We start from the raw sequence: 27,383 nt of genomic DNA, 5'->3' as shown, positions 1-27,383 counted from the left end.
CCAAAGCAGTGAATTTTAAGAGCGTTTGTTGGAATTGCTCTCTTTTCTTATGCATTGTAAAAGGAAGACAAATATCACAGATGTAGTTGCGTTTGCCCTCTCTAAATGACGTGCTTCCCCTCGAGCTTCCCAGCAGATGGGGCTGCAGGACAGCTTCCAGAGAGCAAAAGCTAGTTACTGTTCCCAAGTCCCACCTAGGTATCCCCATCACCCAGTTCAGCTCACGGTTTGCAAGATGAGGATGAGATCCTACCAAGCTGGCCAGGGAAGCAAGGATGTCCTTCTTCACAAGGGGAAAAGCAGAGTGGGAGAGGCCAGGGAAGCCACTGTGGCTTTTGCATGGAAGCTGCTGCCATCAGGTTCTGACCCCTCTTCCTCTTCCATTTAGAACTTTCGAGGAATTCCAGAACTTCCTGAAAACTGTCTATGAGATCATTTCATCTGAGGACACAAGAGGCCAACCCAAAGGCACTGTTTACCACAAACAGCGCTTTCAGGTGCAAACGGCAGGCAGGACAGGAGCGTTGGGGGATGGGGGTGCTCCACAGGAAAATACTGTGGGCCCCAATTCAGATCTAGCTGCTTTGTCTTTAAAATTTAGCATGCTGTTAGAAAGAGTCTGAAGACACCGTCAGCTATTAGATTGCAAAGCTAGCTGCCGGTCATATATGTTTATTGCAACAAGGCATGAAAAAAACCCTCAAGAAATGTTTGTGGATGTACGTGAACAAGCGTGACACACCCCACTCCAGAGCTCAGAATATCCAGCCAGCTCTGGTTTGTTCTTTCTGGACAAGTAGCTCCTCTTGCCGTTCTCCCCACAACCCTGCCCTGCCATGATGCCACCCCCACCCCACCCCCCGGCTATCCACATCAGAGACCTGACAAAGTACATGGCAAGGCCTTGTCTGGGAATGGAGTTTATTTATCAAAATAGCATTATGGCTTCAATCAGATTACATTATGGAATTACATCTGAAGGCAAGACGTAGGTAGGCAGGGTGACTTGCAGGACATGAATTCCATGGACGGCGCTATTAATTCACAGATTGCAGGCAGCGACCCAGTAACTCAGATCTCTGCCGCGGCAATGATCTCTCCAGCCATACCTGAGGAGAAAGGGGGAGCAGGGAGAGAAAGAAATGCAGACGGCATGCGAAGCCAGTCATGAGCCAGATGGATCCATGGCCTTACTCTGTATATGGCAGCTTCTTATGTACTTCCATTGTAATGAAATGCAAAAGTGTGACATGACAGTATCAGAGGCTGGGAGCCCACAAGCATCAACCCACTCTTTCCTCCTTAGTTCTACCCTGAATCATGTGCAGAGCTAGGAGTTTTCACTAGAAAGGAGACAGATAAGGAAGCGACCCCAAACTAACCACATTTGGGAGATATATTTAGACCTACTTCGCATGTTGCTGGAATGGCAGAAAGAGCCACTTCGTCACAGACAGACAAGTTCCACAGAATTCAGACATTTGTAGAGAGGAGCATTTCCCCACATCTGCCTCATGTTGCTGGAGGACTGTGGGGAATTTGAACAGTGGCTCACTAAACCAGCCATCTGGTGTGGGGGCCCAGGGTAGTCGTCGGTGTCCGTGGTCCCTGCTAGGATGGGAACGTGGGTGGAAACCAAATGCTGGACCCAGCAGGGTTCTTAACTGCGGGACAAGCAAAGTTTGGAGGTCCTAGTTGTACAACGGTGTGTCCTGAATGCATGCCCTTGTTGAGAACAGCAATCTGAGCACACCATTAGTTAGGAACCCCCCCCATAGACAATAGGCCAGGATTGGGGAACCTGTGGCCCTCCAGATGTTGCTGCACCACAACTCCAATCATCCCACCCCATTGGCCATGTTGGTTGAGGCTAATGGAAGTTGGGAGTCCAACAATATCCTGGGCAGGGGAGCACAGGTTTCCCAAACTGACACAGACACAGAGGACACGGAGAATGCTTATTTACAGTATCTCGCTGAAACTGCTGAGAGGAGAAATCAGATTCTGTGCTCTCGACTGTGTGGTTATTCTTCCCTTGTGTCTATGACTTGTCTCACTTGCCTTGTGACATCTGGACATCTCCACTACTTTTGGGGTCTCTCTTTGGCCCACTTGTCTTTGGGGTCTCAAACCTGGATCTGGGTCATACCAATTTAGATTGCCAATGGGGATTCACAGGATCACATGCTCCTTCATACAACATAACAAAACTCAATGTCAGATAGCATGTCTATGTAGGGTGTGTTTTGTTTTGTTTTGTTTTGTGTTGTGTTGTGTTTCGTATGAAGAAGCATCCAAGTCTTTGAGTGCAGTCTGAGTGGTGTAGCACAGTCTCAGGTTTACCACCTCAGAAAGAACTAGGCCTCAATCTGCACTTAAATTATCTTTTTGGGGTATCCTTGCCTTGTCTCGTGTGCCTAAAAAATCTGAATCTCTTTGCTCTGTAGATAATTTACTGCAATGCCCTCTCTTTGTGGGTCAGTCTGGTCCAAACTGCAGAGGTGATCTGTGCTGGAGTGATAGTCCTCCTGGCTTTGGGGAAAGGGAATTCAGGGAATGGACCATAACTTTTCAGCATCTTCAGTTTAAAAGGATCAGGGGGCAGATGATGGGAAAGACTCATTTCTGCCTGAGAACCTGGAGAACTACTGCCAAACAGATTAGATAGTACTAGACAGTATTGACTTGCAATGAGTTAGTTTCATATGTCTAGATGACTTTCTACGTGTTCATGAGTATCCAAACCTGAGGTTTAGCCCCAATGCCAGATTTTAGGACCCAGGCTATCGGGGAATACAACTGTGTGTGTGACTACATCTGCAATTCTGTTATTTGAAATATTTCTCCCACTCAAACACTGATCAGGATGGCAAAAAATTATTGTTATTTATTACTATTATTAATTCAAGGTTTCAAACCAGAAATCTCAAGCAACCATTCCTTCCTTGCCCACCCTCCAAAAAGAACTGGAAAATGGAATTATCACAGATGCTTACTGCCAATGGGATTTTAAGGCTAGATGGACAGCTACCAGAAAGAGGAGATAATACAGAATGGGTGGAGCAGATAGACAAGGCTGCTGAAAGACAAACTCATCCCCTTACCAGTCTGCCAAGCCTTCTGGTTCAGCTGTAGCTCGCTTGAGACAGATTATGTCATCAATAATTTCTTCAGTAAGTAGATCTAGGGTGTGAGGAGGAAATGGCAATATTATGTACTGTACAATAATATACTGTTGACATCTGTGTATCTTGAGAGACAATGGAGTATGCCTCTGTGGGTGAAGTCACATTGCTATGTTAGCAGTACCAAAGTGACCTCCCCAGGGTGCAAGACAGGCAGCGTGCATGGAAGTCCTGAGCTGCCCATATGACAAGACCCCCTCTTCGCCTTGCTGATGTGGTCCAAAGGAAAGCAGAGCAATATATTTGGCACTTGGTTGGCTGCAGGAGTTGCCGGAAGGAGGTACACAAGGCACCATCCAACTGCCTTAGAGATTCCATTCCGGATTTATGTAGGGTTTACTCGCTAGCCTATTCTTCTCCTGAAGATATCCCACAAGGCAGCATAAATTTAGGACCAGAGTTTTCCTTCTCCTAGATGAGCTACCTTCCCAGGTTGACGAGCCTCATCTGCCCCTCAATTCCCTCTACAGCACATACAAAACTTCCTTCTTGCCGTTGGACCCTCTAATGGTCTCATTAATACATACTGAGATAAATATTGTTAAATGATTATTTATACTGAGCTATCTGTGTGCAAAAGGTCAGATTGAAACAGGTTGTGTGCAAGTTGGTCCTATCATTAGGCAGAGTGATGCAGTTGCTTCAAGCGGCAAATGCCCAGCAAGGGGGGGTGGACTACGTGGTGGCATTTTGCCTTTTTTTTTGAGAAGATTGAGATCTTCTCAAAGGAAGACTGAGGGGTGTTTAGGGCTTGTGGGGGTGGACCTTGATGCCAGTGACAATTTTCTTTTGAATTCCAAACATGCCCCTGTGTCCCCAAAGGTTGGTGACCCTGGCTTAGTGAAAGGGTAAGCGGAGAAAGGGAAATGAGTGGTTGGTGGTTGGGTGGCTAAAACAAGAGAGTTGTAACAGCCTGTGGTCCAGAGGAAGAGATGGCCAGAGGAAGGAGTCTCGGGGAGGAAGGCAAACGGGGAAATCAAAGGGTTGCAGGGGAAGAGTTGTTAAAGAGAGGAGGAAGGGGAAAGTTCTCATATGGATCTGAAAGCAAAGCCCAGATCTCTAGTTACAGGCCCCTATTAATAATATAACAGTGTTTCTGTGGAAGGTTTCCAAAGCGTACAAAGCACTTTAATTACATTAGCTCAGTAATCATTACAAGAATTCTTTAAAGCAGATTTCATTTACTCAGTTAAACATAGGTGCCCTTATACATGGGACTCGGCTACACTCATCAATTATATTGTTATAACTGCTTTATAAACATGTGACACCAGATGGTGCTGTAGAGCTGTAGATTTGTCGCCAATGGGATTTTCCATTAAGAGTGTTGATAACACCTTTTTTTGCAGTGGGATTTTTTCACCAACTGGTGTTTAGAAACATACTGTCTACACAACAATGGATGTAGAACGTGGTCATCACGGCTAGTAATCATTGACATCCTTACACTCCATGCATTGTTCAACAGTGGAGCAGATTCTCACAAGAGCTGGTGGACTCTCCTTCCTTGGAGGTTTTTAAGCAGAGGTTGGAGGACCATCTGTCATGTACAATCAGGCTTAGATTTCCGCATTGCAGGGGGTTGGGCTAGATGACCCTTGGGGTCCCTTCCAACTCCGTGAGGGACAGGGATCTGCCCTAGATATTCTGTTGTGAAGACATATGCAAAGAATACATTCTGCTTTCCTGAAATCTCTTTCTCCTCTTTTAGCACACCTCTGATTTCCTTAGGTTTATGTTTCTAGCAATGGGCTCATCCAATTGTTTGGGTATCCTTGGTATCTGCTTGCACTTATCTTGCTAAGGTTTATACTCCTTTTGTTCTTTTCAGTTGGACAATACTTCCATTTTCTTTCTTCTTGACTCTAATACTCTCCTTGACTCTGCTCCTTAACCACATGGCATCCCCTTGGGCCTAGTGAACTGCAATATACATTATAGCCCAGCTTCTCTTATGGTGGTTTTGAACAACCCCCAAGCAGGCAGTTCCACACGATACATTTAAAGCATATTCAACACCCATCTAAAGTACATGGCGTCCCCCAAAGAATTCTGTAGTTTGTTACGGTTGCCAAGAACTGTAGTTCTGTGAAGGGGGGACTGCAATTCCGAGGGCCTTCTGGCAGTTCCCACACTGCGAAAAGTGAAGCTACAGGGAACCAGGCAGAGGGCCTTCTCAGTAGTGGCGCCCACCTTGTGGAATGCCCTTTGGTCAGATGTTAAGGAGATGAGTATAATTATATAACATTTAGGAAACATCTGAAAGCAGTCCTGTAAAGGGAAGCTTTAGAAAGGTTAATGTTTTCCTATGTTTTTATATATGCTGGAAGCCGCCCATAGTGGCTGGGGCAACCCAGTCAGAAGGGTGAGGTATTATTATTATTATTAATTATTATTATTATTATTATTCCCAGGATCCTTTGGGGGAAGCCATGTGCAGTGACTGTGGATTTGCCCCTTTTTCGAGAAATTTGACCCTGCTGTTACAGCCTTATTTAATATGCCAGGGATCTTTACACAGGACCTTCAACATGTCATGTCTATGTGTCTCCAGCACTGGACTATGATCCCACCCTAAAAATCCATGCAGTCTCTTAACTGAATGACAACCACTACCCTACCCTGATTTTCAATGGCTGCTGTTGCAGCTGTGGCTATGTGGATTCCAGCAACTTCTCAGAAGACCAAGAGACAACGTCTGCTGGGGACTGGAAAACTGCAGCAGAGCTAGATAGGAGCATTCTCTGCAAAGGCATTTTTGAGCAGCATCATTGGCTTTAAAGAATTTGGAGGTTTCATTTACAATTAAGAGGCATACAAATTCTGTTCAATAGATTTGCCAGGCCAGACTATGGGCTTGCTGTGCCCAGCCTGGAAGTTGCACCAAATAACCCAGGCACTCACCCCTGCCTTCTTGCAATGACACTTACCAAGGCAAGATAAGCTGCACAGGTTCTTTGATAGAGTGTGTCGGTCAGCACACCAGGAGCGACTGTTGATCTGGAAGATGCCGTATTCGGAGCTGCCATCTGAGTTATGCATCACAGTTTCCGTGTTGAAGCCACTTGCAAAGTACGCCAAGCAGATCCCTAAGGTGGACAGGTGGACAGGTTAACCACTTTCCCCCCAGAAAGAAGTTGTTAGGAAACCAGGTTTTATCAGAGATGAAATTTGTCTCAAGGAAAATGTGAGTGGGCTTTCCCTCACTGGAACTCAGTTCTGGCTCCTCTCCGGTGGGCACGAGGGACCTCTTTTTCTAGGAAAATAGCACTGGATATAATTATGATAATTATCCTTCAAAAGTCACACCTTAAAATTTAGAGATGCAGTTTCCCAACCAACCACTGTCTTAAAAATGCACATATTAAGGGAAAGGGTATATAAAAATGAATACATTGGTGAAAATGATACCGTATGTAAAATGCATTATGATGAGGAGAATTGCTTTTAAAATGTGCAAATTAGTCAAAGCTGCATACAAAAATGTGTATATTAGGAGAAATTCAAGCTAAAATAGGGGTGAATCTTTATGAAGATTTTGGTGCAGAAATGTGGAAAGCTGGTGTCAGGGGACCTCCCTACAGGGAACCTCCCCCCATCCTGTTGACCAGCTCTTCGCCCAGTGAGAGCAGCAGCAGTGGGTCAGGTGGGGGGAATGAGGAAGTTAGCGGTATGGAGGAGGCAGGGCTCAGGAATGCGAGAGAGCCCTTATGCCGCCTTGACCAAGAGGTGGAGGGGAACAGGCAGCCCCTTCCGGAGCCCAAATTAAGGCATGCCACTAAACGCAAGGTCAGGAGGAGGTGTTTCGGGCTGCCCAAGCTCTTATGCTGGTCACACAACAGGAAACGTCCACTTCCGGATTCTGCGAGTGACTAGGAGGTCATGTTTTCTGCTATCTCTGCACTGTAAATATTATGCACAATAAAACCATTAAAGAGAAGCACGGACTTGGGCATCTTTACTCGAGAGTAGCCGCAACAACACCATTACAGCTGGATTTTAGGAGTGGAAAGCTGAGTGAAAATGAAATTGACAGATTCACGCATCCCTAGCTGTTCTGCAGGCAAACATGCTAGCGGTAGAGATACATTTTGAAAAGGATCTTGGGATTAGCGGGATGCGTTCTGCACACTCACGGTGTCAACATGCAAGCTCGGAAGGATTTGACTTTCTTTGATACTGATCTTCAATCTGATACTAGGTTTCCAGCCCTCATGAGCTCAGAGAAAAATATAATAATAATAAAATAGTTATCCCCCCAATTTCCTCTTTGTGGACGATTGGAAGAGATAGTACGGTTAAGTGGGTGGATAGAAAATGGTAGTAGGGACAGGAAACAAGAAAGGGCATTAGATTCCTACCCTGTACCCAACAAAAGCTTTTCTCAGCTCCCCACTGCCTTCTAGGCGTTACCAGAAGATGCAAGGCACTTTGAATTTCTGCCAGCCGCCACCCACCCCACAACCTGCAACCAAATTCTGCAGTGTGTGCTACCAGAGTGCACTGGCATTCTCACAGCTTAAAGTAAACTTCGTTCTGTATTTTGCAGTACAGTAGCTTAGTACATTTCACTGTAGTGAAACATCTAATGGGGCATACTGCTGGCATGGGAGACACTGAAGGAATCCCTTCTAATTTGAATCATTTCTTCAATGGACAATAATAACATAGCATCATTACACTACTAGCAATTGCACGGTAGTGTAACAAAAATAATCTTCACCATTTATGTAATGCTGTGAAATCCCTAAAGCTGTGCCAATTACTTGTGCCATATCCTTTTGGTTGGACTATTACCAGCACTAGCAACTTATTGCATACTCTGTAAAAGTGCCCAGGAGACAGAAAATTATGTTGGGGAAGAGAGAAGGAAATTCCTCTTGCTCCTTTTTTTGGGGGGGGGGAGATGCAAGGAGGTGTTAAAGAAAATTAGAAAGGGAAATAAAAGGTTACTATTTATTATTTTGTTAACATATAAATAAACTGGGACTAGAAAGGAAGGAGGACGCTGTTAGAGGAGGAGGAATTGAATGTAAAAAGAGGAGAGGAGGGATGAAAGGTGTGAGAGATAAGGTACAGGTTGAATGTGAAGGGAGAAAGGGAGAGGTAATAACAGGAGGTGGGTAAAAATACAATCTGAGGCATGGTGGGGGGAATATAAAAGAAAGGGGCTCCTCTACAGAAGCCATGAATCTACTAATTCTGCAGAAAATTAGGAGGCTGGTTCATAAGATGCACAGAGCAAATGTCTGATTGAGGTTGGCGAAAACAACACAGCTGTGGAACTTCTTGCCACAGTAAAAATTCTGTGGCAAACAATTCAGCAATTTCCAAAGATAGAATACTCAATTGCCAGTTGATTATGCAAACGCTGCCTCCATCTTCTACCATTTTGTGTCTGCCTCCACCCCAGTGCCACCATTTTGTGACTGGTGGGCCTCAGTAATTTTCAATCATTTTAAGTGTGCCCTGAGGGTAGAAAGTCTGAGAACCTTTCCAAAGCATAATGCCCACTGTTGTTTTCTTCAAGTGGATTTGTTGTATTAGAGCAACAGAGTGCTTTAATCCACTTTTAATGCAGAAACCTGTAATTCCAGTGTGCACTTGAAACCCGTCTGCAAAATATTGAGTCTGGAGGCTAGGGCTGCCATATTTCAAAAAGTAAAAACCAGGACACCACCAAAATTGTTGAGCTTTTTTAAGGGAAACCCTAAAATTCACCCCGGACATCAATTCCACCTTTGAAATCCCAGTAATGTCCAGGAAAATCTGATCATATGGCAGCCAGAGCAAGGTGGGTAACTGGTTGCTTGGGGCCACTTTAATTTCTGCCCACCTGCCCAATGGCTTTCTGCAAACTTCTCCTTGCCCACATACAAGCTGATCCTGCCAGTTTTGATGATGCGCCATGTCTTCACACCCTCCCACAAAACACAGTAAGCAGACTGACAACCGCTCATTGGCTACTCACAGTTAGCTAAGCTGTAGCCCTCATACCCATCCATTCCCCAGCGTTTCAGTGTCTGTGCCAGCTCACAGCGACTGTAGATCTTGCTACGGACCTTCACCACAAGGCAGGCCATAAGGGGCAGCAGCAAAAGAGCCTTCATCTCTTCCCAGCCGCCTGGTCCTGCTGTCCCTGTTGCTAAGCAGGAGGAAGAGGGGACTTTTTCAGGCTGACCAGATCTACCAAAATGAAGTGTAGGGAAGAGAGAGTGACTAGGAGATCATCCAGGGAGGAGGAGGATACATTACTATTGTGGAGAGTTATCTTGATGTAGCAAGAAGAAAAGATGTGCTGTGTGGCATCTCTACCAGGAACAGCTGGAACTGACGTGCAGCTGCCCCATGGGAGTCACTGAATTGCAGGTGGCCGGACTTCTCAGTGAAGAACCTTCTAAATCTAGAGTGACCTCACCCACCCATTGGATCCTTCTGGACAGGAAGGAAGATAGAGGACTTCCTGTCCCAGCTGAGTCTTGCATCATAGTTCATGACCTAGGGCCTGGTCTCCTCTTAGGAGAAGAGACCATGGATACTTGGGAGCATAATGAAAGTATTTTGTCCTTGGAACTTGCCTCCAATGTTCCCACCTGCTTAAAAATTCCAGCACCAGGCACCCGAAAAAGCTACATTACCGTCCAAGGACTTGAGCTTAGAGGGTGAAGTGCAGGACTTGGAAACCAGTTGCTGTTGGACTCCATTTTCCATCAGTTCCAGCCAGTGTGGCTAATGGTTAGGGATGATGGAAGTTATATTCCAGCAGCATCTGCAGCACCTGTTTTCCCAGCCCTGCCATAGTGGGACCCCAGCTACCCTTGTGTTACTGGAGTTAGGAGCTTATAAAGCAAGACGGGCCCCTTTTAAGAATAGAAGTGCCACTCATGAGGGCTGAGGCTAGCTGTCTAGCAGAACCTGTAGCCCCACTTAAGGCTCAGTTTGGGCTTGCTGGCTGTTGGAGCAACACCAAAGTCTGTGTCGTCTGGCTTCCAACCTAGTTTCCAATTGGATCTGTCCAGGGTGCTACCTACCTTGGCCTCTACTTTGCCTAATTTCACTTATCTGGACCCATCCTCTGCTCTGCTTACTTCTGCCCTACTGGTGCTTGACCTCTGCATGAGCTGAATCTGCTTAATGGATCCTGAGCTTGAACTTTGCAACCTTGAATCCCTTGAATCTGTGCTTAGTACATGCCCCCATTTCCCCCTGGTTGGGACCACTAGCTGGGATCAGATATCTTGCTTGAGCATCAAGGGATTCCTGAGCTCTGGCGTGTTCCTGCATCTGTGGTTAGTCTTTCCTTCTGACTTCTCCTAGACTCTATTGCCCCTCTTGTCCTCACTGCTTGTCCCGTGACCCAGCACTGGCAGTCACTGAATGCTGTTACTTGGCAAAAGTAAATGCATGGGAAAGGTTGGGATGGCTTAGTGCAGGGACCACAATACAGAAATTTGAAAATAGCCAGGTACAAATAAACAAACTGCCACCATCTTGATTTATTTGCATGTACATCTTGGGTATAAACACATGGATAAACACATTCATCCACCACCTGTACATGTCCACAGATTGCATCCATATGCACACAATGTAACACCTGGTTGACTAAGTGTTTTATTACCCACAGGGCTTCATGGCGGCAGAAGCCCTGCCTCTCAAATTAAGAGCATTGCTCTGCCTTGATGCCTCACACTGTGTTTTGGCTACTACATTGCCTCAGAGCACAGCCCCTGCCTTTTCCCTGGGGATCCTTTAGAGCAGTGGTCCTCAACCTTGGGCATTCAGATGTTTTTGGCCTACAACTCCCATGATCCCCAGCTAGCAGGACCAGTGGTCAGGGATGATGGGAATTGTAGTCTCAAAACATCTGGAGGCCCAAGATTGAGGACCACTGCTTTAGAGAACAAACTGCCTTGGGGGACTGGTTGCTCTAATTTCAATTCAAAAAGATATGAGCAGTCTCTTCTGGTTCTGAGAGGCTGGTGATTCACTCTCATCTTTGGAGAGTTCCATTCAGAATCCAGGCTTGGTGGATTTAGGTGCCTTGAGACCTCCTGGCAAATGGTCCAGGCTCTTGGTAAAAGGTGTGGCTAACAGAGGAATTAAAAGCTTTCCTCTTGGCAACATCCTCACCTAACTTATTATCCTCATGCCAATTGTTCCCTCAGGGGAAGAAAAGCAGGAAAAATACATGAGAGTGTGAACTGTGCAGCATGCCCTCTTGAATATTGCCTTAGAACAGTGTCTGCCTAACTCAGTGTTCCCCATATTTCTGACACCTGAGGCACACAATTTTTCCAAATGAAAACTGGAAGCATGTGTCCCTCTCAAACCCAAAAGGACCAGAAGGAGATGGGCAGGTTGGACGTCTTATGATTCTGGCACTCAATGGTCTCTACTTTAGGTGTATTTGGATCATTCCATTGCTCCAGATGTAGAGAGACAGTGTGTGTGTGTGTGTGTGTGTGTGTGTGTGTGTGTGTAGCATTTATTGCCATCTCAAAGGATGGTGAGTTGAATGAGACTTCCTGGGAAACTATCGTTATTTTAACAGCATATTATTCATGGTACATTGTGTATCACAACACAAAGATACACATGGTGTATCTCAACACAAAGATTGGGAGAGACTGACCCTACTAACCTAGCATGGTTTGCCTGATGAGGGTAGAGTTCAAATCCATTTCAAATTAGCGTAGGGGGACTTCTAACGTAGGCAAGAATTAGGCCTCAGTTTTTCGTCTTCAAGATGCCGAGTCTATAGCTCCAGAAGCCATACAGTGCTAACTAGCAGAATGAGGAGCCTACCTTTGCCCAAATGCCTGCCTGAACCTCTCCAGGGCCACCACAAAGTTCTTAAACAGCCCAGCAAGTTGCAGCAGGCAATGCACCCCACCCAGTGTTGGCAGTTCATCTGGCTTCTAGAACCTCAGCTCTGAGGTCGCCCTGTGATGTCACAGCCTGTCACCACTGCCCTTGAAGAGTCAGGCCCAGTCTCTCAATTCTGGGCCAAGATGGTTTTTGCTGCCTAAAGCAGAGCACCAAATAGTGCTTCCACGCCACCCTGGGATCTTGCTGCATCTTTCAGACACTATTTTCTGCTTTCATCTGCATTCTTCTAAAAGCCTCCATCTGCTTCACCTGATTGCATGATAGAACTGGTGCTGCAGTCTATAGGTCCTGAAGTACAATTACTACCAGCACTAGAAAACATGGTCAATGGCCAGTGGGACTGTGACCCACTAGCTCTGCTCCTAACCTCTGCATCAGCTGGCCTCACTCCCAACCTCCAAACGTGCAGTAGAAGTGGGGAATGGGCTGTATGCTTGGGCAGTTGTACACATGTAGAGCCTGTTCTTATCTTCTGGTGAATGTACTAAGTCAGGTCAGTGGAAGTGCAGAGGTCAAGAACACAGCCACGAGGCATAATCCTAATCACCCTTCATGTTTTCAGTCTACATGTAAATCTAAGGGGGAGAATACACACTTTCTACACTCCCAACCACACAAATCAAAAGTCACCTTGAAGCAGCAGGGGCTGCTGGCTTTGCTATGTCCTTTCTGGACCATCAAACACTTAAAGGCACACACAGCATGAATGAATCCCATCCCTGTGGTAGAACTATAAATGAGATAAAATTCCTAAGGAGATAATAGCAACAAGAAAAAGTTGGGTTAGGAAAAGGCATCAAAATGGGTCAAGAATGCAGCGTTCTGCATTCTTGACCCATTTTTTTTGCATGCTCAAAGGAAGCATGTGGAAAAAATAGCAATTTGATCCTTTCCTACCTTAGAGGCAGCAAACATGGACATCATTTAGGGAGCTACAAGGAAGACCTCTGTGTGAGTGTTCCTTAGGAACACCTACATTTCTATCCAACTCCCTGGTTCTTCATGCTGAGTTCATGATGGCTAGGTTCTGTCTTTGCTGTTGAAGAAGGCAGAATCACTGGTGGAGACATTACCGTGGCATTCAGTTCCTGCTTGCAGGCTTCCCAGATGCATCTGGTTGGCCACTGCTAAGAACAGGATGCTGGACTACATGGTCCCTTGGTCTGATCTAGCAGGGTTCTTATGTGGAAGGCCAGACTACCACCAGGCAGAGTGAGGCAGCCGCCTTTGGCAGCAAGGCACTGAGTGGTGGACAGCTGCTGCATTCCCTGTGCTGGTTTGCGGCCATCTGATGTGGTGGAAGATGTTGTTCCATCACTAACGTTGGCTTGAAGTCATATTCAAATGCCAGAGATAACCATCTTTTCCTTTGCCTCACCTTGTGTGTGACCTTCGTGAATAACATTTATTTATGAAATATAAAAATATAACAAGTGCTCTTAAGATAAAGGTAAAGGGACCCCTGACCATTAGGTCCAGTCATGGACAACTCTGGGGTTGCGCTGCTCATCTCGCTTTACTGGCCATGGGCGTCATGTGGCCAGCATGACTAAGCTGCTTCTGGCGAACCAGAGCAGCACACGGAAATGTCGTTTACCTATTTATCTACTTGCACTTTGACGTGTTTTCTTAAATACATCCCAGAGTGGGAGTTTAGGATTTCCATTTTGGGAACTCTCCCACCACAGTGTAGCCATATTTAGGGAACAGCCAACACACTTGAGGATGGGGCAAAATTGTCTTCATCTCTGTGCAGGTTCCCTGCAGACATTCTCTTGAACATGCACCCTTCTGGGGCAGAAACTGCCACCACAATGCTACTGCAGCCTGTGCCATACCTCTAGTTCATTGTGCCTCTAATGGATGCCTCTATAGGACTACCCAGACTAAATTCTCCCCCTACTGAAAACTGAAATGTCACCCCAGCTGCACCCTTACTAGTTTGACTAGTGAAGGAGAAGAAAATTTGCAATCAGTACTCCTCCTAGCTGCAAAAGTGGGCTGGAGCCCATCAATTAGACTCATTCATTGGATTCAAAGAATCAACACTGTGGTCAAGACTTAACTATGATTTGTAAAAGCTTATTGACATATAGCGCTATGGGAGGGCTAGAGATTATTCTTTGCTGCCATCTGCCACCACCCCCATACCTTGTGCCATCTCCTGAGGGCACAGCCTCTCCTCGCCACGTACGATTGCCAATTAGTAATAATGAGGAAGGCTGCCCACTGGGACCTAGAGGAAGGCTTAGCAATCACAAGGGCCTAATCACATTAAACTGCAATCGAAGGGCAATCAGCACAGCAGCAACAGTCAATGCACAATTTCAGGGCTCATCCTTCTACTAACTTCCCAGAAGCTTTGGGGAGTTGCGGGGAGCCACACAGGCTGTATAAAGCAGGCATCCCCAAACTTCAGCCCTCCAGATGTTTTGGACTACAATTCCCATCTTCCCCGACTACAGGTCCTGTTAGCTAAGGTTCATGGGAGTTGTAGGCCAAAATATCTGGAGGGCCGCAGTTTGGGGATGCCTGGTATAAAGAAACAATACACAAGAGCACAAAGCATCCCATTGCTGGACGAGACCATCTTCTAGCCCACCGTTACATTTCCGAAAGGGCCATCCAGATATTTCTGGGGTTGGACTAGATGACCCTCACGGTCCTTTCCCAACTCTAATTCTATTTTTCTAAGGCACATGTGCAATGGCCACTCCCTGCTATTACTCCCCTGTACTCCGTGGTAGGGTTTCTGAACATGGAAATATTCTGTTCTATTATATCTATCTATACAGTCTATCCTCTGTACATCATGCTATCTATTCTAGCCCTTAAGTGAACTGCACATTGTGTGGAGGTTTATTTCATTATTCTCAGTCCTGAAGAACCTCTCAGCCATCAGTTTCATTGGGTGATTCCCAGAGAAAAACAGCAAAATGTCCCTCTCTTCCTTTGCAATAGCAACCAAGCAGGTGCAGAATTCTTGGATCACCGCAGGATTTCTAGGTTAGAGATGGTGAAGGTTAGAACTCTTTTGATAACCTACTGGACTTCCCTGTCCAGCCACCACCCACACTTAATGGCAGGCATGGCACTTGCGTGGCACAAAGCAGCCACCGGTGCCAGTGCTGTTATCTTTCATTACAGCGTGTCTGTTTTTAAAAGGGAGAGATTGGCTCCTCAGTGTTGGGGTGGCCTCAAGCAGTGCCCAGCCACACTAATCACACCTTGGGCCCTTTACCACTACCCTGCAAGCAATGGTGAGCTGGAAATGCTGGACTAGCTGCAGCCCTTACCTGCCAGACCAGTTGGCACCTTTGTCCCTCTGGAATTGCTTTTAAGCTCCACAATTGTGTCACAAAGACAAAAGCTTCAGCAGGGAAAACCCAAAGTGATAAGCAGTGGCCTGAAATGACCCCCACCTCACCCCTGTTAGGACAGCAGGGAGGACAGCAGTGGATCTGAGTGTGGAGATGCTTTTGGACTGGCTGGAAGGGCTGCAGACGCTGCAAGTCAATTCCAAGGGGGATGTGGAAAGCAGAGAGCTTTTCAAGGGCCTCTCTGTGGACTGGTTGGTTCCTGCTGTTCCAAGGGATTTGCCTTGACAATAGAAAGTTATGATTGCTGGAACCTTATCCCAGGTGATGGGTTCAGGGCGGGCTGCCACCCACAGAGTGTTGTCAAGGAAGGCATCAATTCAACACACTCACAGAGCAATTGGCATACCTCGGGAAGTCAAGGTGTGCACACCACTCCAAGAGACCTGCAAAACTCTTGTAAACATAAACACACACATACTCACAAGTGCATCGCAGGGAACTGTAACAAAGCAATGCAACAACCCTCCACATGCAGACATATGTGTCCATTCAGCAGCATTTTCACAGAGCATCTAGGCACATTTATAACCTGCACAAATAACTTTTAAAGTAACTCCACTGCACAAATTCACATTCCAGACTGCACATATACCCAGAGTTCCAGTATCCTTCCACTCCACATGCCTTGCCTGGCCTGGCCCCATTCCCTTGATGTGAACATCCCTTCTCTTCCCTACCCCACCCCCCACTCCCTCCTGCTCCTAGCCATCTCCATCCTGGGAGGGGGTGCTCCAGGCCAAGGGGTGGGAGGCGACAAGGCAAAGCCGCACCCTCCACACGTAAGACAGACAACCGGGGGGGGGGGGAGGTGACGTCAGAACTGGCTTAAAAGTTTGGTGGGGGGGACACAGCAAGGATCAAAGGAGATGGAGGGTGGACGAACAGGGAAAAGGAAGAGCGCAGGGCTCACAGATGTATACCCCGAGACTGTCAGCTCCACAGCTGGTGAGTTTGGGGAAGCTTTGGTCTACAGACATGAGGAGGGGCACAGGGAGGCCATCTAGACCAAAGATGGTCCAGATGCTACGGAACATATGGGCGGAGGAAAAGCTGCATGTGAGAATGTGCCACTACCACACCAAGGGTTGTGCAGAGGGGGACTTGCACAGCTCTGAGCAGGATTGGACTTGAAAACTGTGTGGGAAGAAGTCTACAAAAGCCTTCAGGAAATATTTGCAGGGCTTCCTTTCTAGAGCTTTTTATTAAAACCAAAAACCAGGGTCAAGCAGGTCTAGGGTGATCATTGTTTTTGTATGTTGTTTCTGTATTAAATGGGAAGTGATATTTTTGTGGCTTTTCTTCTTCTTACACGATTGTTGAGCTTTGGAGGAAAGATGGACAGTGACATGGGAATATTCCAGGGCGGTATGTCTCTAGCTCTTCTCCTGCTGACCTATGCATTGAGCATCTATCCTTATTTGCTTATGTGTTAGATTATATCCAGTCTCTATTGAGAATTCATTATTTGTAGGCCGGTTACATGGCAATGAGCATTCATCCTGATTTGCTTGCAAAGTTTTTATATCTCTTCCCATTCATCATTTGTACATTCCACACTTCTCAGTGCATCTCCCTGTTCTTTTCCTAATCACAGAAAATCCATCTCTTTCTTACTTTATTATATTTATATGCCCCCTATTCCTCCAAGGAGCTCAATGTGGTTTTCAGAGTTCTCCTGCTCCCAGTTTTCTCCTCACAACAATCCTGCAAAGTAGGTTAGGCTGAGGGACAGTGACTGGCCTAAGATCAGCCAGTAAGCTTGTGGCTGGGTAGGGATGTGAACCAACAGGTACACTACATTGACTTTATTAAAGTGGTCGTTGTGCTAGAATGGAGCACTTTAATCACTTTTAATTGTAAACCTAAATTTCTCAGTATGCGCTTGAACCCCTTCCACAGAATACTGACAGTCTGGAGACACTTTGAGGTTGGGGTTTGGTAGGAGAGAATATCAGGAGAGCTTATTTGAATACTGTCTCTGGCTTTCAGAACTATCTTCTGTGCTCATCACAACACTAATCACAAACTTAATTCTGATCCGAGACCAAATTCCATGAAACCACCAGCAGATGGTGCCTCCTGGCCTTTTTGCAACCCCAAATCAACCCCAAATTTGTGATGGAAGCGGAAAGCAATGTAACTGTGGTTGCATGCACACCATACATTTCAAAGCACATGACTCCTTTAAAAGGAATCCTGGGAACTGGAGTTTGTTAAGGGTGCTGGGAATCATAGTTCTGTGAGAGGTAAGCTACCGTTCTCAAGATGCTTTGAGGAAAGTCATGTGCTTTAAATGTATGCTGCATGTGCAGTTTCGGTCCCTTGGTTTCCTGGAAGGGGCAACCCTTCCATGCATAGTCAAGGAACCATCTGTCCTAGTTCCAGATCTTGTTCAGTGTGATTTTAGCCAGGAGGTCTTTTAGGAGGGGAAGAGTTGCCACAGTCTCCACAAAAGCAGAAAAATTGTCCCAAGGAAAGAGCAAACTCATTTTCCACATGACAGCCTCTAAGGAGCTGTAGAAGATTGCTGAGTAGCAGGAGACTGAAACAGGCTGGAGGGGGGCTTGTAATCCCTTGGGGGCAGCCTCTCCCCAAACACTCGGATGCAAAGACATTAATGAGAAAGCTGTTTGGGCTCAGATCCCTGGGGACTCAAATTCCTCTATGCTGGGGTCCCAAATTAATTAGCTTTTCAGGTGAGCCTATTGTGCTCCCCTCACTCTCACGATCTCGGGTTCTCCCAGGGAGTGGGGGCTGGAGAATCATGTTCCCCACGGTTAATCCTAGGGATTGCAGGAAGGAATTGGGGAAAGGGTGTGGGGAAATAATGTTACCATTCCGGCACTTCATTATCAGTACAAGAGGTAAAGGTTCACAACACCTGATGCTGCCAGGTGCGGCTTCTGAAAAATTATTTGAAACGCTCACAGAACTTACAAAGCAGGAGAAGAGACAGTTGCAACACAGCTTTTTGCAGCTAGCTGAAGCAATATCCAAGTGGTTCTAAGAAATATAAGGTCTGCTTGCTGACACCCACCAGGATCACATACCGGGGTTGGCTCAAGCTACAGTATTCTGTCCTGAGCCAAAAATAACAATTTAAAAAATCATTCTACAGGGTGGGAAGTGTGGGGAGCCCCCACAAAATGCAGGAGGAAGAGGGCTCCCTTTCAAGGGTCGTCCCATTTCCAGCTCTTTCATAGAATCATGGAACTGTAGAGTTGGAAGGGATCCCGAGGGTCATCTAGTCCAACACCCTGCAATGCAGGAATATGCAGGTGGCCCGTATGGGGATCAAACCTTGATGTTCTCAGCACCACACTCTAACCAGCTGAGCAGAAGTATGTAAGGTCCAAACTACACGGGGCATGCAAACATGCATAAATGGAACCCCCAAGAGCATTCCCAAAAGGAAAAGCCGCTTTGGGAGGGAATGATCCAGAGTAAAGAAGCAAGACCAAACAGACCTCACAGCTGCAGAGTTCTTCTTGTAGCAATGTCACATTAAGAGGAGTAAATGTAGGCAGAGGGGAAGGTGGGGGTGAGGGTGGGGTAAAGGAATAGGGGTTGGAATGTGTTCAGTCCTGAGGGGCGCTGGCAAAGTTTTGGATAAAGGTGACTTGTAGGTCAAGACAGAGAGATGCCAGTGGATCCTCTTCTTGCCTTCCAGATGTGGAAGTTCCCCTCTACAAGAAGTTCCCCCATGTACCAGAACTGGCTGGGGTCTCTCCGGCTGCACCTTCCTCCCTTCACACAGCTGCCACCCCTACCAGGAGACGTCACCGAACTACCTTCAGCCAGGACCAGCTAGATCACCTGGAGGCAACTTTTGCAAAAAACCATTACCCTGATATTTACTGCCGAGAGGAGCTGGCCAGGGCTATCAAACTCAATGAGGCTCGCATCCAGGTACCTGCTCAGTACTTAATGGCCCCAAGAACATATGGGCACTGCCATATTGGATGTGTTGAAAGCAGCCTGCAAGGGGCCTTTTGGAAACTGGGTCTCCAAGGCACTTACGTTCTGTGCCTTTCTACAACCATGGGACAAAGAAAGTGTGCTTTTTAAAGTCACATTTAGAACTACTTTTCCCCTTTGGTGTTTTTCATTCTAAGTTAACTGTTTTCCTAATAGTGAGGCAGTATTTTACTAACTGCATTAATGGGTGTATGAACTTGAAGCTCTGAGTTTATGTAAACTTAAACAGTTCTGTTACATGTATTTCTTTATAAAAAATATTTATAGACCACTAATTTATATTAAAAAATCAGAGTGCTTCACGACAGTTGTACATAAAAATACATACAACAAAACCCACAGAAAATAGTTAAAATCAGAAACGAGGTAACTATTGTGGAAAGATGCATTCTTAATTGCCTGAAGGAATGGAAAAGTTTTCAGCAGGCATTTAAAAGTTGAAACAGAAGGCGCAGGGCCAGACCAATGTTACTGGTTACATGTTGTTGTAACATAGATTCTATACGAGAAACTGAGGCATCCCCCTCCCAATACCTACTACTTTTAATTTCAACAACAACCAAAAATATTAACCAGAGAACCAGCTGAGTGTGCAAAGTCCAGAAAGCTGCTAAGAATCTGCTTGGGCCCACAATTCCAATCTGCCGATACCTATGTATAAATGTGCATCGTTCCCCTTTTGCCTATTGTTTTGAAAGTATAACGAGTCCATCCCAAACACACTGCACAAGCTTATCTCATAATTTCCTGCTTCTGGCAGATGTTTACCTTCTGCTGATGTTCCATAACGTTCTTGGTTTTCCAAAGGCTTGCACTGACAAGTTATGAATTTTCAGGAATAATTCTATTCTAAACATCATTGCCGAGATGCCTTGCCCATGGAATACGATTCACAATATGCATTCTCTCTCTCCTTGTGCTGACAGGTTTGGTTCCAGAACCGGCGAGCCAAGCAGCGAAAGCAGGAACGAGCGCTGCCCAAACCAGGCCCCCCTGGTATCCTCTGCCCCCTGCCTACACCCCCACCTCGGCAGTACCAATACCCCCCCACTCTTGGGTCACATCATCACCTGCCTCGCTTTCCCTCCACCTACGCTCTGCCACCCCCACCTCCCCCTGCTACTTCTGCCCAGTTTTCCTGTCCTGCCCCCCACCACCCTCAACCCTCCCATGCTCACGAAGACTGGTACAGCCCTCTGCGCTCCATTGGCTCCCCCACAGCTGCTCCGCCACCTCCTGTGCTCTCTCTGAGTCTCGACCCCAGCACCCACTGGAACTAAGAGCTACTTCTCTGCAGCAGATTGACAAGGGGCAGGAACACAGGGCAGGGGAAATTATCATAAAGATACCCAAAGATGTGCACCATTGTCTTGCTTATTCTGCTGGTAGTGGCTTCCATTAAGCAATTGGGCTGCATGGGTCTGACTGTTCCGGTGATAAACAACAACTGGTCTGGGGGAAGAGCATCTGGGGAAGATGACACCCCCTACACATGGTACATATACATATACATATACATGTACATGTACATATACACACACACCACTGCCAAACAGTGATATGCAGGGTATCTGAAGAACAAACTCAGTGTAACACCCTGTTTAAGCCACGTCAACGTATCTGCTGAAGAAACCCTGCCCCTTTGCTACAAAACGCCTGTGCTTCTCAAAGTCTTCTCGAATGGAGAGAGAGCACTTGGTCCATGTAAGGTGCTGCCCGGGCCAGTCGGGCCTAACCTTCACATGAACAACTTAAGAGAGCAACCTAGAACCCCAAACTTCTCAGTACCTGCAATTTGAAAGTAGGGTGACCCTTTTCGCATTGCCAAAAAAGAGAATTTGCAGCACCAAAAAAAGAGGGCACTGGTTTGCATAAAATTTGCATATGGTAATTTATATGTATAGACACAAATCTAGAAGTAATTATTATAATTTAAATAAAATTATAAAACAACTCACCATAGTGGAGAAGATGCCAGGCAGCAGGTGCTACTAAATGTTGATGGGCAGCTTCAAGGTCCTTCTAGCTCTCCTTGTACAGTGGTGCCTCGCTAGATGAATTTAATTCGTTCCACAGGTCTTTTCTTATAACGAAAAATTTGTCTAGCGAATCCCATAGGAATGCATTGAATTATTTTTTATTTATTTTTTTTGCCCATAGGAACGCATTAATTGAATTTCAATGCATTCCTATGGGAAACCGCGATTTGCTAGACGAATTTTTCATAAAATGAATTCGTCTAGCGAGGCAACCTCTGCTCGGAAAATCCTTTCGTTAAGCGGAAATTTCGTTAGGCAGGGCATTCGTTAAGCGAGGCACCACTGTAGCTCCTTTTTTAATTCGATTTGAATTGGACAACCCTCAAACAGCTTCAGTTAAAGGACTGTCCTTTTCAAAGGACATGTGGCTACCCTAACTGCAGGGGAAGATCAGCAATGGTGAGCAAACTGCCTTTGAGAAAGCCCTGATAAACTGCTGAACACTGGAGGTTTCCATTAGAGAGAGACATGCATATCTGAGCAGAATGAAAAATTGAACTGTTCTATTTTAATTTGTTCTGAAATAAATTGATAGATATGAACTTGTATTAATAGAGCACCAGGAACAGACTCCAGAATCAGTTCAAACAAATAGCAGAACTATGAAGACAAATGTGAATACCTAAACAAATGTAACTGCAACAGACGAAGAGACAGACAAAAGTTACTTGTACAAATCAATAATTAATGAGATCTTAAATAACAAAATGAATGACATTAGGAAATTGGTGGGTGTTGGAGATCTTGCAAATCCCTGTTCCCAAAAATGCAGTCTGAAAACCATGGCTTTATGCTCTTGGAGGACAGATATAGCCCAAGAGATTCCTCACAAGTTCATCAAATATTTGCACCATTGTCTGTTTTTGTGTAATTTCAGGGATGCTATTCAAACCAGGGGGAAAAAACACATTTTAAAAAGGTACATAAAATTTTAATACACCACTGCCACAATTAATCCCATCTAAAAATTTCAGCTCACCCATCAGAAGATCTTACACAGCAGCTGCTGGATGAAGCTTAGATAGTCCACCTCGGCTATCACACAAAATGCCTGTACAGTATATTTTCATATACCCGTTATGCCTTTTAAAACAGTTTAAGTTAATAGGCCTGCTATTTTTCCGCTTCAGCCTCTCTTTCATTACACCCAGGGTGAATAAAAATCAATTATATATATATATATATATATATATATATATATATATATATATCAGATTTTTTTATTTAAATCAGATTTCTTTTTAAAAAAAATAATAATCAGATTTTTAAAATAAAATGCTTTTGGAGGGAAAATATTTCTAAAGATAGTTTGTTATTTAAGTTACGTTATAGCCCAAAGGCTATTCATCAGGAAATAAGGATTTGTTTTCAGTTTTTCATGTGTGCTAAAACTAAGTCTAAGGTGTTTTGTTTTTATCGTTTAACCACATCAGTTAACAAACATGGATACATATGCTATGTTAGTGTTTTAGTTAAATAAATTGTTATTAAGGAAAGGATTTTTTTCCTTCCGATAAAGTACAGCAGAAAAGTAGTCCAAATATAAACAGTAAACTCATTAAACTTCACAATAATTTCATAATTATCTGTCAATGTATTTCTAATAGTATAACCAAATCAGCAATTTTTGATATAACTGTAAAAACTACTCTGAAAATTTATTATTCCAAAAATGAATCTTCATCTGGTAGTAAATATTAAGATTATACCGGCCAGAATGAGTCTTTCTGTAAAAAAATATATGATTTAAATCAAGTCTTACTGACTAGTGATTTAAATCGTGATTTAAATCAATTTGATTTAAATCAAATCCACCCTGATTACACCCTTGCAAAGTGTTTATGTATTTAGCTTTTAGACCTTGCAGGATCTGAGATGGATGGTGGTGGATGTATTTCAGTGTACCGGTACCTTCAAACCCTCCCACATTTCAGAGATGAAAATTGTATATGTGTGACGTGCCTTGAGTGGCACATCACAAATCAGAATGATTTTGTCCCTCCTCTGCCACCACACATTATGTACTGCTGAAAGTTATTTTTGGCCTACTACTCCAGATTTCATTCATTTGCTCTGAAATGGCCTGTCTAGTCTAGCACTGGCTTCTAAAAGAGTGAAGCAGGATATATTAGTAAACTTAACAGTTTTCAGTTTGTTTGTTTTATTAAAAAGACTTTAATGTTTAATAAAATGCTAAATGCTAAAATGGATCTGCTGGTTTTTGTTACAGAACAGTTGCAACTCAAACATAATTTCCCCCCCACAGTGATATCTACTGTACCGTATATACCGTATCAGCATTGTTTGGAGTGGGAAAAGATGGAAGGAAAGTGGCATCGAGGGATTTTATGTCTGTATAATTTGCATGCTTGTGCCTTAAATAGATGCATGTCCAGATGCATCTACCCACCTATTGGGAGCTTTAATTAATCTAGAGGAGCTGAACCATGAAGAATTCTAGTGCATGTGTGTGCAAATTAATATAATCTTGCAAATGCATTCCCCAAAGACATAACAAGGATGGTACCTTTCAAGAGAATGATACAAGAACAATAAGGACTACCAGTAACTTTTACCAAGTGACTGCTGGAATCTGCTCACCTGGACTCAAATGCATATGCATGTAAACAACTGCACATGGAACACATTATTATTATTATTATTATTATTATTATTATTATTATTACTATTACTATTTTGACTTATTAATCACTTGTTATCTAAGAAGACCTCCAAGAGACTTATAGTATATTTAAAAGCATAAACAAGAGCACATTATTGCATAAAAGATAAATAAAAAGTCATTATTATTATTATTAAACTTTTACATTTTTTACAGTAATTTGAAACAATCCTTCCCAGCTGCAACAGAAAACTTTTACATCACAATAATAATAAAACATAATCAACACAGACCATCAAAAGTCAGGGGGGAGAGGTACATTTTTACCTGGTGCTGAAAATACGTCAGTGAGTGCCAGGCAGACCTCTGGAGAAAGCATTCCACTGTTGGGAAGCCAAAGCTGAAAAGGCCCTCTCCTTTGTCATCACCCTTCAAGTTTCCCTCAGAGGAGACCAGAGGATGGAGCTCAACTCAAGTGAAGATATAACAGTCTAGGTTTATACTGTGAGAGGCATAAAAAGACATAAAGATATTTAAAAGTAAAAAACAGCACTTTGCATTAGGCTTGCAAGCAAATAAATATATATGTAGCCAGTGTGATTGGAGCAGTACTGGTATGCTTGCTTCAAACCTATGAGAAGTTAGGCAGCCGTGTTCTGCACTAATTGAAGCTTCTGCACTATGTTCAAATGCATCCTCACATAAAGCTCATTACAATAATCCAATCTTAAGGTTACCATGTTGTTGGTATTTGTCCGTCTCAAGAGACAATGCAGTGTGCCTGTGGGGGTGAAGTCAAACTGCTGCATTTGCAGCACCAAAGTGACCTCCCCAGGGCACAAGCCTGGGTGGTGTGTATGGAGGTCCTTGGCTATCCAGATGACAAGAACCCCCTCTTGGCCTCACTGATGTGGTCCAAAGGAAAGCAGAGAAGTAGGTATGTTTGGTACCAGCGTAGCTGCAGTTGCTGAAAGGAGGCATACAAGGCACCATCCAACTGTCTTAAGAGTCTCCACTCCGGATTTGTGTAGGGTTTCCTCTTTAGCCTTCTTTTCCTGAAAATAGCCTGCAAGGCAGAGGAGGGTTAGAATCAGTTTTCTTTCCCCCAGATGAACTACCTTCCCAAGCTGATGAGCCCCAACTGCCCCTCACTTCTCTCTACAGCATGTGCAGAAACTGCCTTCTTCACCACTGGATTCACTATTGGTCTCGTTCGTAGTGTTGTAAAAATCCTGCCAATTGCTCAGGCTGCCTCTGTATTCCACAGCTTTACTAGGACTTCAAAATATAAGACAACCATGCCAACTAGAAAAGTCCCCAGAGCTCTCTGGAAACCAAGTGGACCCATGAGCGTACAAACTACCACTTCATATATTTTAGTTGATTGAGATTTATTTTCCACTGTTGATAATCAGATGCTATAATAAGGCAATTGTGATTTTTCTAAAAGGGAAACATTTTCCAAATACAACATGCTACAGCTTGAGAAGACCCTATAGTAATGTGTAACAGTGTGGGCCAAAAGGCTCAAGCATAATACAATTACAGCACACAAAAGCATCCTTATTGTCATTTTGTGACATGTTGCAGGGCAGTTATTTTATTACTAATTCCAGAAAGCTAGCAGTGCCTGTTGCAACAGTCTTCCCATGCAAATTTACTCAGGAGCAAGTATTTCAGTGGTATTTCTTCATTGTGCAAGTTTTTTAAGGATCAGCAACACTGAATTCAGTAGAACTTGTTTCGGGGTAAACATACTTAAAGGTTTGGACTGCAGTTTGAGCACAAGGGAGCAAATTGCAGTCTAATGCGAAGTCCTCCAAGCAAACTGACAGAAAATGGAGCAGAACCCCGCAAGACTACCATGGCAACAGCCTCTTTTAAAAGGCAATGTCATAAATCTTATAGTATCAGGTTTCGTGCGTTAGAAATGAAAAGGTTGATAATGCTTTCTTGAGGTTACGATGCACGAGGTGATGAATCTCAGAAACTATGAGCTATCTGGGTCCCATTTGTAGGTGGTCCGTTTAATTTAATGTCGTGGGCAAAAGCTAGAAATATGTAGGAATTCACTCCCGAAAGCAATAGTTTAAAAATTATGTTTATAAGGAACAGCTAACATGTCCACGGAATAGAGAGCAAGCTGTTATTGTATTGACGGCGACTGTTTCGGTGCTACCGAATATTGCAATTTCTGCTATCGCGTTCTTTACCCATGGCTTTTCATTTTGAATACAGACCGGACCGTTTGGCCTACGTCCACATATGCAGAAGGGCGCTGCTGGCCTCGGAAACGGAGGTATTCCAGAAGCCTGCGGGGGAAGCGTCTCAAGCCTCCTCGGAAAGAGAGCAAAGGGGTTGCGAAGGTAGAACCGCCTACGCGGATCGAGGCCCGAACCAGGGCCAGGCGGGCTACCAGCGCGTGACACACGTCAATCGGCTTCACCAACGTCGGAACGTGCGGCTCCCCTTCGCCTCCCCTAAGCCCTGCGAGGCAGCCCCCGCAAAATTGGGAATAATAATTTTATTAATGATTTATTCCCCGCTCATCTGGCTGGGTTTCTCCAGCCACTCTGGGCGGCTTCCAGGACATAAAACATTGTAAAACGTCAAACATAAAAAATTTCCAGATACTAATAATATTGTCCACGGAGAAACCTGTTTAGGGTCTCACATTATTTTCTCACATTATTTTCAGCTGCTTGAGGTATCTGAAGAAGTGTGCATGCACACGAAAGCTCATACCAAAATAATATTTAAAAAAACTTAGTTGGTCTTTAAGGTGCTGCTGGAATGAATTTTATTATTATTTCCTCGGTTTGTCTTTCAAGGCACCACAAAACCCGCCTTGCTTCAAAAAAAAAAAAAAAGCGCGAATCAAACGTCCCGCCCTTAACGGTTGGCGCTCTTCGTCTTCCTTCTTGTCCTTCTCCCTCCCTGCCCGTAAAAAAGTCTTCCTTCAGAAATGGAGGGAACAAGAATGACCATTTCGCAAAGCACAGCCGTGGAAACAGGCATCCGCCTCAATTAACCCGTCGCTCCCCCGCCCTACAATCCAGCCAGAACCGGAAGTGCAGGTCTCTATTACTGTATGTGGAAAGGATGAGGAGGTGGAAGCCTCGCGCGAGTGAACAAAGGCCCCGGATGCAACTCTCTTTTTGGAGGGAAAAAGTTGAACGGATCCCCGGATGTCGCAGCGACCTCTCCCGCACCACAGGCGCAACGGCCGTGCGTAGTAGGCGCATGCGTAGTTTGCGCACTTAACCCTAGGAAGGCGCGGCGTTCA

The 27,383-nt window shown here is 44.8% G+C and overlaps 2 protein-coding genes and 1 long non-coding RNA gene across 12 annotated transcripts in view; 1 reads left to right on the top strand and 2 right to left on the bottom strand.

Annotated features, from left to right (window-relative positions):
- The window catches only part of LOC148683350 (uncharacterized), a 135,677-nt gene that overhangs the window by 232 nt on the left and 108,062 nt on the right, over positions 1–27,383 (bottom strand). The window lies entirely within an intron of this gene.
- LOC118088808 (sperm acrosome membrane-associated protein 3) lies at positions 905–27,192 on the bottom strand. Of its 10 annotated transcripts, none has more exons than XM_088658516.1 (7): positions 26,785–27,164; positions 25,048–25,163; positions 24,425–24,599; positions 9,157–9,371; positions 6,116–6,274; positions 3,105–3,183; positions 905–1,109 (listed from the first exon to the last, which is right to left on the bottom strand). In XM_088658516.1, exons 4-7 carry the CDS (start codon positions 9,293–9,295, stop codon positions 1,043–1,045), a joined length of 444 nt encoding a protein of 147 aa, XP_088514642.1. In that variant the 5' UTR covers positions 9,296–9,371; positions 24,425–24,599; positions 25,048–25,163; positions 26,785–27,164; the 3' UTR covers positions 905–1,042. The 10 variants fall into 10 exon arrangements, with proteins under 10 accessions (XP_088514642.1, XP_088514644.1, XP_088514643.1 ...); XM_088658518.1 differs by having other exon boundaries at positions 26,843–27,142; XM_088658517.1 differs by lacking the exon at positions 26,785–27,164 and adding an exon at positions 26,338–26,541.
- On the top strand, positions 16,324–20,715 carry PROP1 (PROP paired-like homeobox 1). The gene is made up of 3 exons (XM_060269129.1): positions 16,324–16,402; positions 19,128–19,366; positions 20,362–20,715. The coding sequence occupies exons 1-3, from the start codon at positions 16,324–16,326 to the stop codon at positions 20,713–20,715; spliced, it is 672 nt and encodes a 223-aa protein (XP_060125112.1).

The sequence above is a fragment of the Zootoca vivipara genome, chromosome 15 (assembly GCF_965207765.1).
Source record: "Zootoca vivipara chromosome 15, rZooViv2.hap1.1, whole genome shotgun sequence".
Classification (NCBI taxonomy): domain Eukaryota; kingdom Metazoa; phylum Chordata; class Lepidosauria; order Squamata; family Lacertidae; genus Zootoca; species Zootoca vivipara.
Note: the sequence above shows the minus strand (reverse complement) of the source record. Positions and strands in the feature narration are given on the sequence as shown.

Coding starts and splice junctions, on each gene's coding strand:
- LOC118088808 (XM_088658516.1), bottom strand. CDS start 9,295: ATGAAGGCTCTTTTGCTGCTGCCCCTTATGGCCTGCCTTGTGGTGAAG. Junction 3,184..6,115: donor GTGCAGCTTATCTTGCCTTG/GTAAGTGTCATT, acceptor CTCACACCCTAG/ATCTACTTACTGAAGAAATT. Junction 1,110..3,104: donor CCAGAAGGCTTGGCAGACTG/GTAAGGGGATGA, acceptor CTTTCTCCTCAG/GTATGGCTGGAGAGATCATT.
- PROP1 (XM_060269129.1), top strand. CDS start 16,324: ATGGAGGGTGGACGAACAGGGAAAAGGAAGAGCGCAGGGCTCACAGAT. Junction 16,403..19,127: donor GACTGTCAGCTCCACAGCTG/GTGAGTTTGGGG, acceptor CTTGCCTTCCAG/ATGTGGAAGTTCCCCTCTAC. Junction 19,367..20,361: donor TCAATGAGGCTCGCATCCAG/GTACCTGCTCAG, acceptor TTGTGCTGACAG/GTTTGGTTCCAGAACCGGCG.